General features: G+C 50.1%; 1 protein-coding gene across 1 annotated transcript in view; it reads left to right on the top strand.

Moving 5' to 3' along the window:
• Positions 1-15,632, top strand: part of CRACDL (CRACD like) — a 98,509-nt gene that overhangs the window by 59,924 nt on the left and 22,953 nt on the right. Inside the window, 3 exon segments of the mRNA XM_024743935.1 lie at positions 6,877-7,012; positions 7,363-7,527; positions 13,264-13,491. Of these exon segments, the coding sequence (XP_024599703.1) occupies positions 6,877-7,012; positions 7,363-7,527; positions 13,264-13,491 (529 nt within the window).

Genomic DNA, 15,632 nt, shown 5'->3' with positions numbered 1-15,632 from the left:
CTTCCATAGATACGGTGTTTTCTGTCTTTTCGTACATAGGGATGGAGAAAGTTGGAGCGGGGGGTAGGGGAACATTATCAGGTACCCGCTATGTGCCAGGTGTGTATACATTAAAAGTCTAGGGCTTCCCTGGTGGCGCAGTGGTTGAGAGTCCGCCTGCCGATGCAGGGGACACGGGTTCGTGCCCCGGTCCGGGAAAATCCCACATGCTGGGTCCGTGAGCCATGGCCGCTGAGCCTGCACGTCCGCAACCGGAGAGGCCACAGCAGTGAGAGGCCTGTGTACAGCAAAAAATAAATAAATTTCGTGCCCCGGTCCGGGAAAATCCCACATGCTGGGTCCGTGAGCCATGGCCGCTGAGCCTGCACGTCCGCAACCGGAGAGGCCACAACAGTGAGAGGCCTGTGTACAGCAAAAAATAAATAACTAAATAAATAAAGTCTACATAACTATGAAAGAGGAGGTAAGAAATACCATTTTATAAATGAACAAACCAAGCTTTAGAGAAATTTCGGAAAATTTGCCCAGTGTCCTACAGCTGAAAGTAGCAAGATTAGGAAGTAATCCCTCATTTAATTTGACTTAAAACTCTTTTGAGGACCTGGATACTGTACCAGAAAAATATGTCTCTCTAAGCCTGAGTCCTCAGTAACCCAATAAGAAAATTTTCCACTGCAGAGAGAGAGGAGTAGGGGGAAGGCTTCTTGCTGTTCAGTCTTAGAAAAATCATCCAAAAATATTTTTAGGAAGAACAGAAACCCATATTTCAATAGGTATGAAGTATGGGCAAGGCCAGGGAAGAAATCTGTGTTTTTGTAACTTGTACTTCATCAGAATAGAGTTATAATACACATGCTTTCGTTATTCCAGCAGTTATTTCTGTGCGTAAAAGGGAAAAAACAAAACCGAAACCAAAACCAGATTTGTTGCCATGCCAGGTTTTGTTTCTTTGAAACAACATGGGCTCCTTAATTTGAGGATAAGGCATAATGACCCTGGGATTGGGAGACAGACCGTGCTGAGATGGGGTCCTGGGCTTCAGCATCCCCGTGAGGGGTCCTGTCCCCTCCTTCCTCACCAGTCTCCTTGCCTGTTTCTAAAGGAGTAGAAATTACACTGACCGCTTGGTGGCGCCAAACGACTAAAGAGGAGAGATTTGAGCTTTGTCTTTCAGGTTGCTTTTTTTTTCTGGTGCTGGCTGGGAGTAGGAGGCACCCACATGGGACCTTGTGAAGAGTGGAGAGGACGGGCTATACACGCATTTTTAAGGCAGCTCCAAACTCTTGGGGAGCAAGACATTATCGTATAGAATTAATTGCTCACTGTTACATGTCTTCACTGGGCCAGCCCCAGGGACATTGTAACACTCGCCTCTACCCACCCAGTCTCTCGACCAGTACGCTCAGCGGCCCCTCCAGCCAAGGAATAAGAACACAGCAGCAGGGGTGAGCTGGGCTGAAATGACCTGTCCACTATCCGTCATCTATCACCAGAGCCCCTGGAGAGTGGGGACAGTGCCCCAGATCTGTATATTCTCAGCACCTGGCAGGGGCGGGTCTTCAATTACTGGGGAAAGTTTGCTAGAGTGATGCTAGGAGCGGAAGCTTGGGGTGGAGTTGTGATGACACCCGGGAAGTGCAAATAATGTCCTTAGAGAACAGCGCAGAGGTGAGACAAGAGCTTTCTCTCTTTTCTTCCCAGCTTTATTGAGAGATCATTGACATATAATGTTATGGGAGTTTTAAGGTGTACAGCGTGTTGATTTAATATGCTTACATGCTGTCACATGATTACCACCATAACATTAGCTAATACCTGCGTCATGTCACCTAATTACCGTTTCTTTTCTGTGGTGAGAACACTTAAGATCTACTCTCGTCGCAATTTTCAAGTATATAATCCAGTATAATTAACTATAACCACTGTGCTGTAGATCCCCAGAACTTATTCATCTTTATAGCTGGAAGTTTTTACCCTTTGACCAACATGTCCCCATTTCCCCCACCCCCCAGCCTCTGGTAACCACCTTTCTACTCTGTTTCTATGAGTTCGGCTTTTTTTAGATTCCACATGGAAGTGAGGTCATAGAGTATTTTTCGTTCTCTGTCTGATCTCACTCAGCATGAGTCCCTCAGGGTCCATCCATGTTGTTGAAAATGGCAGGATGTCCTCCTCTCTCATGACTAAATAATATGCTGCTGCGTATATGTCCCACGTCTTCTCTATCCATCACCCATTGATGGACACTTCTGTTGCTTCCATGTTTTGGCTGTTGTGAATCACGCTGCGATGAACATGGGACTGCAGATATCTCTTCAACATCCTGTTTTCATTTCCTTCAGATGAATACCCAGAAGCAAGATTGCTGGATCATATGGTAGTTCTATTTTAAATTTTTTTGAGGAACCTCCATACTGTTCTCCATAGCGACTGCCCCAACTTACATTCCCACCAGCAGTGCAAAAGGGTTCCCTTTTCTCCACATCCCCGCTACCACTTATCTCCTGTCATTTTTGTAAAAGCCCTTCTAACAGATCTGAAGCTTTGTCTCCTGTTTTTGATTTGCATTTCTTTGATGATTAGTGGTGTTGAGCTCCTTTTCATGTACCTGTTGGCCGTCTGTTGTCTTCTTTGGAGAAATGTCTATTTAGATCTTCTCATTTTTTAATTGGATTGGGTTTTTGCTATTGAGTTGTATGAGTCCTTTAAATATTTCGGATATTAACCCCTTACCAGATACAGACTTGCAAATATTTTCTCCCATTCTGTAAATTGCCTTATCATTTTGTTGATGGTTCCCTTTGCTGTGCAGAAGCTTTTTTTTATTATTATTGAAGTATAGTTGATTTACAGTATTGTGTCACAGAAGCTTTTTAATTTGACATAGTCCCACTTGTTTATTTATTTATTTATTTTTTGCGGTACGCGGGCCTCCCACTGTTGTGGCCTCTCCCGTTGCGGAGCACAGGCTCCGGATGTGCAGGCCCAGTGGCCACGGCTCACGGGCCCAGCCGCTCCGCGGCATGTGGGATCTTCCCGGACCGGGGCACGAACCCGCGTCCCCTGCCTCGGCAGGCGGACTCTCAGCCACTGCGCCACCAGGGAAGCCCCCACTTGTTTATTTTTGATTTTGTTGCCATTGCTTTTGGTGTCAAATCCAAGAAGTCATTGTCAAGAGCAACGTCAAAGAGCTTACTCCATATGTTTTCTTCTAGGAGTTTTACGGTTTCAGGTCTTATGTTCAAGTCTTTAATCCATTTTGATTTTTGTGTATGGTATAAGATAGTGGTCCAGTTTCATTCTTCTGCATGGGGCTGTCCAAGTTTTCCCAACACTATTTATTGAAGAGACTGTCCTTTCCCCATGATATATTCTTGGTTCCTGTGTCATAGAGTAATTGACCGTATAAGAGACAAAAATTTAAGGGTACTCTTCAGCCTCTTTGAAGAGTCCGTGAGCCTTCTAGACTCTGTAGCAACTTCTCATCCATCACCATGGGCAAAAATGTCCACTTACCAAGGTACGTTAAGGCTGACAAACCACATGAAACCCTGTGGGTTTAAAAAGTTGATGCCCATTTATGGTGTCAGTGGGGTTACGCTTCTTGAGTCTCTTAATCTATAACAATTTTACTTCACCCTTCCTGCTTTTGTTTCATGTCACCGATCAGATAGAGAATATCCCACAATCTGGATTTGCTTTCTTTTGGTATGATTGAACTCATGTCTGTATTCTCTGAATTTCTTGTAGAATGATAGCTGGATCTAGATGTTTAATTAGATTTAGATTCAAGATGGTCCTGGATACTTACTGTCACATCTCATCACAAGGCACATGCTTTCTGTTTGCCCCACTTCTGGTGATGCTGAGACTGAGCGGTGGGGTCAGGGGGTCTCTCTCAGTGTGATCCATCCACGAACCTTCACCTGACGGTTTTTACACCTGCTGATGATCATTACTAGATCCATTATTTCATTGTAAAATGGTGGTTTTTCTAATTCGATCATTCATTCTGCATATGTGCTAGCTGGCGTTCGTCTATGCAGAAGACCTTTCCTTCATCAATTCCTTGGTTGCTCTGAAATACAAGTTGTACAGGAAAAGCAGGGTAATGCTTGGTTCTCTTTTTATCCATCTACCTTCAGAGTAATGACCTGGTACCCTAGCAAACTTCCAAAACTGAGTTTTATTTTTTGCTTTTCTTTTTTTTCTTGACTGTCATTGTGAATGCATGGATTTTTATGTATTTGATGTGCCCTAACCCATGACAGTCTCTGTTCATTTTTATGCTCACACTGTCCCATCCTATTCTACTGAGAGTCACTTCAGATTAGCTCCTGGTTCTTTTGACATGACCCCATTTGTCTCTGGAAGGGTCTTTGCTTTCTTGCATGATGAGAAATCCCAAGTTAGTTTGTACATTTCCTGCCGTAGACCTGTAATCAGCCATTTCCTTTTAGTGTGAAATGGTTTTTAGCGACCACAGTCTGCCTGCCAGGGCTGATGATTGTTAGTTGGCTGTCATTGCTTCTAGACCTTTCCAGTAGATGTAGCTAGGAAATATGTTTTTTTAAGAGAAAAATAAATCATTAATTCACTGGTGTTTCCAGTTCAAATTTATTTAGACAGACTTGTTGATTCTTTGTTTGAATTCACTTTTCTCTTTTACTGGAAATCTTGGTTCCTAATGATTCTAACAAAATTATTTATTTTCTTCATCATTTAATGTACTTATAATAATTTCATTTCCCCCTTTCCCACACGGAGGTTACATACTATAAAGATTGTTCTGCGCTGTTTTTTTTAACCAATATCGCTCCTAAGACTACCAAGTACAATTTGCTGTCTTTGTGCTTTTTGTTCTTAGAATTTATCCTATTACAGATGTAGAGTCAAAAGTCACTTGGATGTCAAGTTAAAGTCACTTGAAATCATTCTTTTCTCTGTGTTTATGCTGACAACCTGATATAAAATTAGACTTGTTTCCTTCTGTTTGTTTTCTAGTTTTAGAGGCTGATTTCCTTTTTTGTTTGATTTTGTCTTTTAACGATGCAAAATGTTTTCATAGTTTCAAAGACAACATTGTAAGTATAAGTAGAAACCTTGGTACCCTGAGTCTCGTCTTGTTCTATCCTTCCCCTTAAAGGAGACTTTTTTTTTTTTCCGCGGTACGCGGGCCTCTCACTGCTGTGGCCTCTCCCGTCGCGGAGCACAGGCTCCGCACGCGCAGGCTCAGCGGCCATGGCTCACGGGCCCAGCCGCTCCGCGGCACGTGGGATCTTCCCGGACCGGGGCACGAACCCCTGTCCCCTGCATCGGCAGGCGGACTCTCAACCACTGCGCCACCAGGGAAGCCCTAAAGGAGGCTATTTTTATTCATTGGCTCCTTATCTTTCTATTTTTATTTTTTAAAAATATATGCAAACACACATATGTTTGTATGTGTTCATACCCCCTTTCCCACACAGAGCTAACACAGCACTGTCGGCACTCCGTTTTTATTTTTCACTTAGTAGAGTCTGGTGCTGCCCGCACACAGGGTTGCCCCTCACCCCTTTGGTCAGCTGCAGAGCCTCTAGTATATCACGTCCCATAGTTTATTCAGGTACCTGCTGAGGGACATGTGGGCTGTTTCCAGTCTTTCGCATCTATAAATGATGCTGTAGTCAATGGCCTTGAGCATATAGCATTTTGTGTCTTTGCAGCGGCCTTTTCACACTGTCTTGAATTCTAGTTACACCCAGAGTGGAGGTGTTTGGGCAGTGATTATGGTTTCCAGAGGGTGTGGCCATGGGCTGCCCGCTGTGGGAGGGAAGCCCAGGTGTGCATATGATCTTTGTGACAACAGCTGCCATTAGCAGGAGGCCCTCCTGGTTCTTTCACTCGGCCTCACTCTCTCCCAGAAATGTGAGGACATATGTGAGCTGTGGGTTCCCCACTTGCAAACTTACTCTAGCGGCTGGAAGGAAGCTAGAAAGCATCACTAACCAACATGGGGCGGGGTCACACCCAGGAGTCCCTAATGCCTCACAGAGGACAGGATGCCCAGGGCTGGGGTGGGGGAAGGGCTGTTGGTGCAGAAGGTGGCAGCGTCTTCGGACAGGCTTTCCTTCCTTCATCATCGTGTCTCAGTCACCTCCTTCCACCTATTGTTCAGGCTGCCAGCGCCGCTAGGAAAATCTGACGATAGCTCCCACATCCTCTTAGCACGTTTTGTGAATGTCCTGTGGGTTCAGTTCCAAATTGGAGCCTTGAGCTCGGGGCTGGGGAAGGGGCTTGGGATGGTGATGCCAGAAGGGGCCGCCATCTCCGCCCCAGGACCTTGGCACACAGGCTGGGTTGCACAGATCACATCAGGTAATGAGATGAGGATGTGGCTTTGCACATCGCAATTCTTTTCAAACCCAGCCGTGGACGTGTGTGTTTTGGACCACGTTGTAAGGATGCCTCCGTCTGGCAAGCCCTCAGCCTGCTGTGCAAACACGGTCTCCAGCCCACCGAGGGGCTGCATGTTTGCCCACAAGGAACGACCTCACCCTCCCTGGGCACCCAGGACAGTCTGCACAGCCTGCCAGGCAGCCCAGGCCCCCTGCCAACCCTTCCTCTCTGCAGGCCTGCTGTCCTAGACCTCACACCTCGTCAGACCTTGGTTTTTCCCTTAACGAAAAGAATTCACATAACCTTCAGATCTGTTAGAAAAATCCCTATCTCTACAAAGCTCCTAATAATTGACCGTGGTATTTGACAGGATGAACCAAAGTCGTAAGCAGTTAAAAAAAAATAAATGCAGCTGAAGGCTTGTTGTAGCATGTGCCCTTAGCCCCATCCCAAGCCCCCCGGCACCAGCCGAGGGTCACAGTGCTTCTTTCGTCCTAGGGAGTCAAGGGGCACGCTGGGCAGCCGGGCCCTCTCACACGACAGTATTTTCATTCCTGAGTCGGGACAGGACCCTCCTCGGCCGGTGCGGGTCTTTTCCCAAGAAAATGTGTGTGACCGGATTAAAGCTTTGCAGGTAAACTTTTCCCCGTGGCGACACTGGGTACGTATGTCAGGTAGGCATTGGGAAGTCTTAAGATGATTTCTGCTGGGTTTACTTGATCTATTTTAAAGCCCAATTGCATGCACGTCGCAGCTCTCCCAAGACTCACCCAGTTAGTTACAATTGGACCATACCTCATTCTCAGTTATAGCCACTCATTTTCAAGATGACAGCGGCAGAGCTGGTGGCAGACTCGCAGTTCAGTTCCCTGCCCCAGGCAAGGGTGCTGAAAATATCTCTTGAATGAATGAATTGCAGTGGGAGCATTTGTTGAGAAAAGTTGCTGACGAAAACAACAGCAAATGTTCTTTATTCCGATCTAGTTAAAAATACAGTGTAATGTGAAAATGGGGCCGCCACCTCCTCCGGGGGGCCTTCCGGCCAGGCGGGGAGATGATGCTGGCATGAGCTCTGAGGACGACGGTCTGCCCAGGAGCCCCCCAGAGATGTCCTTGCTGCACGACATCGGCCCTGGCACCACCATAAAGGCAAGTGTAGCCTGCACCACCTCGACTCCATCCGCGCCTGCCACATAGGGCTGTCGGGGACTCCGGTGGCCCCTGTGTGTGTTCCCCTTAGACTCCCGTGCTGGGTCATGCTCAGTGCAGCCAGGAGGGATTCTAGCCAGGTCACTGGAACCCACTGTCAGGCCTTGGACTGTATTTGTTTTCATTCTTTGAGCAGAAATTCAGGTCTCTTTAGGAGATATGGTTTGGAGAACATTTTCCATGGTGGATAGAGGGCTGATACAATCAACCCTATACCTCATTTTTCCTGCCTGAGCAGATGACCAGACCAGGCATCTCATCTAAAAGAAGGAAAACGGCTTTGAATCTGTTTTCTGTCATCATGACATTTGGCTGGAGGGAGAAGGGAGTGGTAACATATATGACTTAGTCTAGGCTCCTGCATCTGAGTTTGGGACTCTGAGAACTTGTTAGCTTAGGGGTAGAAATGTGAGGCGTGGCGCTGGTAGACAGGGCAGCAGGGAAAGTTTGACAAGCAGGAGAGGTGTCTCTGACCTCAGCAGGGCGGGGAACTGATCCCAGAAGTCCCCCACCCCCTTTGGAATCCAAGAGGAAGAATTGAACTTTTTTGTGTGTATACCAGCGGTCCCCAACCTTTTTGGCACCGGGGACTGGTTTCATGGAAGACAGCTTTTCCACGGACCGGGGCCGAGGAGGGGGATGTGGCGGGGTAGGGGAAGCGGGGGATAGTTCCAGCGGGTAGTGTGCGCGATGGGGAACAGCAAATGGAGCTTCACTCGCCCACCCGCTGCCACTCGCCTCCTGCTGTGTGGCCCGGTTCCTAACTGGCCTTGGACCGGTACCGATCCGCGACCAGGTTGGGGTTGGAGACCCCTAGTATAAACAACATAGCTCGTGGTGCTGCCATTTTGAGCCCATACAGTGGGCTCAGTGATAAAATTCATATCATTTATGTTACATGAGTACATAAGTGATGAAACAGCTGATCATTTCCCCCTTGTAGACAAGCCTTGCTGTGGGGTGGATGGAGTTGGAGTCATCCGTGTTACGACCCATTACGTATATAGCCACACCTCTGCCCTGTGTGTCCTTGGAGGGTCCCTGTGCCCTGGTCGAGGGCCATCCTCAGGCAAGTCCCGCAGGTTCCGTGCTGCTCTGAAACACATTCAGCCGTCACTTCCACTTGGACGTTCAGAAGCCCCCCTGCAAAGGCAGGAGGAGGAGTATTTACCTGACTTGTTTGCCGTTGTGGGTTCCCAGAGCCCCACGGATAAAGGCAGAGGAAGAGCTGTGGTGTAGCTGAGAGTGAACACGCCCAGGTGCGGGTTCCTGCACAGAAGGCCAGAGAATGCCTCTCTCCAGAATTCTGCCCTAGGGTCAACCTGTCCCTGCTTGCTCTGCGAGCAGATCAGAGGGCAGTAGGGCACCCACACCTGCTCTCCCACCTCGAGGAGAAAGCAGAGAAGACAAGGAGGAAGATTTGGCCCATTGCCTGGACTCCAAGCCCACCCTGCACCCCTTAGCACCTTAAAATACTGGAGGGGCAAGTGGACAGTCTGATGGCCATGTTAAGGTGTCATCACCACGTGACACTCACATCTTGGCAGCTTAGTGGCCACAGCCTCAGGAGTGGATGTGACTTTGTGTGTTTCAGGCTGCGTGGTTGGGGGGATGTGTCTGGCGAGCCATTGTTGACTGACTCGCCCTCGTTCCACCCCACAGTTCTCTGACCCTCCCGGCGTCGTGGTTCTCTGCGTTTAGCTGGGACAGACGGTACAGGAGAGCAGGTAGCTTCTAAATCTGTTAAGGATTAAGGAGTGAGCCCAGCCCCCAAAGCCGCAAAGCACGGTGATGCACAAATTCCACAGTCCGCTGGCTGGGAGCCACTCATACTGGGCAGGGCTGACCTTGTCCTTTTCAACACCCCTCCTTTGGTAGTGATGTTATCTTAAAAAAATGTTCTGAGAATTTATCAAGTATTGGGTAGTAGGAACAATCCACTAGCTTCATCGGAAACCAAAATTTGAGCCTTTAAGACTTAAAAACTATCATCTTTATCATCGCGGTTTTTGAAGACACCGTGATCATATTTTGTGCCTTGATAGTTTTCTGGGCACAGGGGGCCGATCGAGAGGGGGAGACAAAGCACCCTTTAAAATGCATTTATGTAACACATGGTATTTGATATGATGGCACGTTAAACCCCAAAAGGATGGGATTGCAGGCGGTTGGGTTTTTTCCTGTGTGACGCCTTACACAGGCCCATACGCTTGACAGAGAACTTAAGATTATTACAAAGAAAGGTCTTCATTAACAAGTATTTGATGACACTGCCAAGGTGACATTTTCTGACGGGATGAGTTTTTCAGGAAATACACGGAATTATTTTAAAAATCTCATTACCACGTGAGGTAACGACTGAGGAAATCTCTTTAGTGATGTTTAAGGTAGAATTACATCTAAGAGGTCCTAATCTAGGTTTCCGACCATTAAGTAGGAAACAAGGGGTCGAGGTGGCAAACTGGCAGGTCTGATTTGCTCTGGGTGACAAGGAAAGACAACAGGGGAGATGGTACAGCTCTGATGGCAAAAGAAGGCGAGGCCTCCTGCTGTGGGTGAGGCCGCGGGCTGGATCCCTCACCTCTGGGTCTGTGTCCTCGGGGGACCTGGGAGACAGTTGAATGGGATCAGGGAGGTCAGTGCCTGCCCTGCTTCCCCCAGCCTGCCCGCCACCCCTGCCCTGTGTCTGGGGCCCATTCCCCATGAGCCACCCTCCCCCGACCTCCCCCAGTGGCAGGGCCTCTCTTTTTGAGGACAAACGTGGTAAAGCAGCTGTCTGTCAGGGTGTCCAGGACCCTGTGTCCAGGGTCACCCCACAGAAGCCTCTGAATTCCAGGCTGCTTCCTCAGGGCTCTTTGAGCCATAATTTTCCTCCAACAAAGGGCCACTTGTTAGACTCTTAAATCATCCACTTCCAGAATCATCCAGAAGCACAGACTCCAGGAAAATTGGGGGGCTGGGAGCAAGCAATGCAAACGTGAGCTCCAGATGCCGCCAGCCCGCAGATAAAAATGCAGGTCAGCTTTTCCTCCTCCTCCAGACCCCACCCCACCCCATCAGTGGTTGCTTCACTGATCAGAGACGGAACTTGGTTCTCCTCGATCGGGAAGGTGTTGGTGTTTCCAGGCCCCAAGGACTCTCAGGACGACAGCTCAGAGAGAAGCGAGAGTCTGGTTCCGTGACGGCCAGTGCAGGGTTGTCTGGGGACAGAGGCCCTTGTCCAGTGTCAGGGACATTCCACTCCTCCCCAGGCCCCCAGCCTCAGGGTCAGAGTGGACCATCCGCTCAGGCAGTGCAAATGCAGGGGGAGCCAGGTGGAGAGTAGGCAGGGAATGTTTGTCCTTTGGGTTTATAGAGGGGTGACCCAAGGCCCACGTTGTCACAGAAGGAGAATTCGTCCTCATTTGTGGAGTCACTGCGTTTGCAAAGCAGCTCATCTTGTCTGCTCTCCTGAGTCCCAGGCAGTAAGGAAAACAAAACCCCAAATCTCACCAAGTGTGGATATCCACTGTCCCTCCAGACAGGGGTGAAAATGACGATTTTGTATGATTGTGAAATGGACCCGTCCAGCTGTGACCTTATAAGGAGGGCTCTCTGGGGAAGGTGTCTCCCGTCCAGTTGCAGGGGGCCTCCTGAGTCATCAGCTACAACAGTGAGAGCCAAAGCCACAGGCACAGAGGGAGTCGTGGCCAGGTGTCCTGTGGTTTATTTTCAAAATAATCTTTCTTTTATTCCCGTAAGAACCCCAGTCGCTAAAACCACAGAACTAAAAGAGATTATGTTCACTTAGAACCATTTTTCCTCTCATTTTGGTGATTGTCTTCTCCCCATCGACAGGAATAAGCCTTGTACTTGCACTGGAAAATACAAGGGACTTTATGTTAACAGGGAAAATGCGTTCCTCTGCAGCGGGTGGTCCCCGCGCCAGTGGCGCGCTTGCGAACAGCGTCTTTCTTCCGTTTTCTCCTCTAGTTTGGTGGGGGAGGCTGCTGAGCACGTGCTCCTGTGTGGCCCAGGGTTGTGGGAAAGACCCTGAGCGAGATGCACCCGGGCCCCTGGGAGCCCCTCACTCCTGTGTCTTCTTGTCACCGCTTCCTTCTTGAGGAGGGCATTTACTAAATCATCGTGCAGTGCATAAAAGTATGGTCTCAGCTTAAAATGTAAGCAATGCACCACCTCACACCCATTCCGATGGCTACTGTTAAAAAGAAAAAAAAGAAGACAGAAAATAACAAGTGTTGGAGAGAACATGAAGACAGATGTTGGTACCCTGCGCCCTGTTGGTGGGATTGTAAAATGGTGCAGCCACTGTGGAAATCAGTATGCCTTGAAAAATTAAACATAAAATCACTTTATGATCTAGTGATTTCATTTCTGGGTATGGACCCAAAAGAACTGAAAGCAGTTTCTCCCAGAGATATTTGTACACCCACGTTCGTAGCAGCATTACACATAGTAGTTAAAGCGTGAAAGCAGCCCAAGTGTCTTGGGCTGGATGAGTGGACACACAAAGTGTGGTATATACCCACAGTGGAATATTACTCAGCCTTGAAGAGGAAGGAAATTCTGACACAGGCTACAAGACGGATGAACCTCAAAGACATTACGCTAAGTGAACTGAGCCAGGCACGAAAGGACGAGTATTGTACGATTCCACTTATACGAGGTACTTAGTCAGGTTCATAGCGACAGGAAGCAGAAGGGTGGGTGCCGTGGCTTGGGGGAGAGGGATCGGGGACTTAGTGTTTAATGGGCACGGAGCTTTAGTTTTACAAGAGGAAAAGTCCTGGAGGTGGTGGGTGGTGATGGATGCACAATGACATGAATGTATTTAATACCAATGAACTGTACACTTAAACGTGGTTAAGACGCTTAGTAAAAGAAACTGGAAAATAAAACACTTCGGGAAAAAATGTGAACTTGACACTAATATTGAGCACCATGCTGGAACAGAAAGCTGTGTTTGTTTGCAGGTAGCAGGGTTGTCACTAAAGCCCCGCCCCTCCCAAGGTCTCCCTCTGCACCTTGCTCCCCCGGGTGCACGGTGGGTGCCTGTCTGCTACTTTATACTGATAAGTGTCTTTGCAGGAGAACCCGGTGTTACCATCACTCTTCCACGTGACTCCCCCCAACCCCTTCCTCCCAGGCAACACTTTTGCCCTTTGCTGCCTTTCAGTTACTTCCTGCCGAGGTATGAACTAGTAAAATATTTGAGACTTAACAGGGGTAACTTACAGCCAGATTGTCCCAAGAGAAGGCGTGAAGATACAGAGCCCTAGAGTGAGCAATGATGGGATGCTGAGAGCAGGGCTTGGCATGGGCTGTGCCCCAGCCTGTGAAATCACACCCTTGAGCCACCCCCCCATGGCTTCCAGAGACAGGGCCAAGCCTGACTCCGCCCTTGGAGGAATTGGGCTGGTCGGTGTCATGGGAGAAAGTAGCAGTTGTCTGAAGCACCTGTGCAGCTGCTGTGGGTGGGCGAAGGCAGAGTTACTGGCTACAGAGCACCTAGGACTCAGGTTCTTGGAAATGAGTGATGGGCCTGCAGGGTTTGGCTCGACACTTCAAACCCCCAGCCCAGAGATGAGCCCGGTGAAAGGGGAGCTTGATGTGCCGGCTGTACTGTTTCCTCAGGGAAGCTGACGGCCTGGCCTGTGTGTTCCTTGTGCCCTGAAGGTCTGTGTGGTTTCCTCGTCCCGGCCACAGTCTCCTGACCAGCTCTTCTCCAGGCAAGTGAGCGACACCTCCGTCTCCCCCAGGACCTCGGACAGCAGCGTGGCACCCGTGGCTGATTTCGATTATCCCCCAGAATTCTCCTCCTGCCTGGACAACTCTGCGGCCAAGCACAAGCTCCTGGTCAAACCCCGCAACCAGCGGTGCAGCAAAATGCGGCGTCTGTCCTCGGTAACCGGGCAGGGGCGGGGTGGGCGGGGTGGGTGGGTCCCCCCACGCGAAGTGCCGAGCTGGTCCAGGGTACCTTATCAACACCCCACCATCTTGTCTTGAGGGAAGGAGGGAGGGGATGTTGGTCTACGAGCATCTCTTTCTCAGCCCCGTCATTCTCTGGCCAGGCGGACCCCACAGCCCGCTTCTCAGCTCCTCTGGGGATGAGACATTCATTGCAGGCACCACTGGGCAGTGGAGAAGGTGACAACCCTACATGGACCTCGAGCCCCGCCCCCGCGAGGGCTGTGGGACCATGACCATGCCGCAGGAGCTGGGGGTGCTCATGGTTTCAACCTAACTCAGATATGCCCCTCCCCTCCTAAGCACTCATTCATTCGGTCTTCATTCTGCAACGCTTACCAAGAACCTGCTCTGCGCCTTGGGTCCCCTACCTTCCCACTGTCTTCAGTGTGATGTCCACACTGCAGACCTGGCACAGCTGGGCCCTGCCCACCTCCTTCCATTCTCACTCAGCACGCTGTGGCCTCCCTTCTGCTTCTGGCACTCACCAAGCGGCCTCCCTCACCAAGCTGCCTCCCACCCCAGGCCTTGGGACCAGCTGTTTCTCCTGCTCAGCCCTTGGGGGATGGGTTCCGAGGCCCTCAGGAACGTCCTGTGGAAAGCAGCCCACCTGCCCATCACCATGGGCACTTCCTCCACAGCACTGGCTATACACGGACGTGACCTTTGTAAATGGAGGTGCTCACTTGTTTATTGCCAGTTGTCCGTGAGCAGACTGTACTTCTAGCCCTGGGGCGACGCTAGTCACAGAGCTGACATTTCGTGGACGTTAGTTGAATGCGTGAATGGATGAACAAACGCGTGAATGACCAAGGGAGAAGCTGAACAGCTAGAATGGACATTGCCTGGGGCGAGGACCTACTTAGCAGCACAGGGGTGGTGCCCCTGTAAGGACAGACCCCTCTTTGGCATGCTGCCCGGGCAGTCATCGGCTCTTCCCTCTGGGAGCTGAGAACTCGCTCGTGCAGTGCTTTGGCTTCACGGGACCAGGGGCTCGAGGTCCATGTAGGGTTGTCACCTTCTCCGCTGCCCAGTGGTGCCTGCAATGCCTCATCCCCAGAGGAGCTGAGAAGCGGGCTGTGGGGTCCGCCTGGCCACAGAGAATGACGGGGCTGAGAAGGAGATGCTCATAGACCAAAAATCCCATCTTGCACAGGAAAACGAGCAAACAAAAAACCTTGGCTGTCAAGATTGTGATATTTATTACGAGTTTGAAAAACATATTCAGGGCTGCATTTGGCTGGATCCGTCGGCCCCCGCCAAAGCAGGGGTTGGGGAAGAGGAACGCGCGAAAGGCCAGCATAGTTTTTGGTTGTCTCAGCATGTTTGTTACCCTGCTGCTCAGAACCGTGCCCTGTGCGTGGCTCTGGCGCAGTAGAAGTGGAACGCCCGTAAATGTTTATACTGACATCTCACCACCCCAGCTGGTCCTCATCCCAGCCCAGGCAGTGCCAGGAGAGGGAATATTATTAACTCTGTTCTGTTGGGAGCAGCGTGATTAGATGACTAGCCCGAGGTCGCCTGGCTGGCAGAGCTGCCAACAAGTCCCAGGTGTCAGAAACAGATGCTTCCCCTCCGCACCGGCACTGCCCATCGTGCCCATCCTCTGCCCGTAGATGATGTGCGTGCTGCCCAGAGACACTTTCTTTCTGGCGAGAGGAAGTAGATGAGCAGGCAGCCATGCTAGAGTCTCCATCTGGGTGCGGGCTGAGCAGTGGGTCCCCTGCTTCCAGCTCCTCGGGAGGGTTCCAGGGGGTGAAGCTGCTCTGAGGGCCCAGAGCAGGAGGCAAGGTGTGGGTGGCGGAGGTGGAGCGGGTATCCGCATCCTTCCTGTCCTGGCCAGAGAGCCCAGGCTCGGGTAGGCGCCGCTTTGTTCCCTGCAAAGCCTCTGCTCACCATCGGTGGGGGGGCGGGGGGGCACCCTCTGGAGCGCACGCTCCATGCCAGCGTTCCTTCTGCCCGGCCTCCCACCGTAACCCGTAACCCCTCGGAGCTGCCAGTGGCTCAAGCTGGATGTGCTCAAGCCTGGCCTGCTCCTCAGCTTTATCTTGACCTAATGTGGGTTCCAGTAGTTTGAA

Source organism: Neophocaena asiaeorientalis, unplaced genomic scaffold (assembly GCF_003031525.2).
Source record: "Neophocaena asiaeorientalis asiaeorientalis breed wild unplaced genomic scaffold, Neophocaena_asiaeorientalis_V1.1 scaffold114, whole genome shotgun sequence".
NCBI classification, from domain to species: Eukaryota; Metazoa; Chordata; class Mammalia; order Artiodactyla; family Phocoenidae; genus Neophocaena; species Neophocaena asiaeorientalis.
Note: the sequence above shows the minus strand (reverse complement) of the source record. Positions and strands in the feature narration are given on the sequence as shown.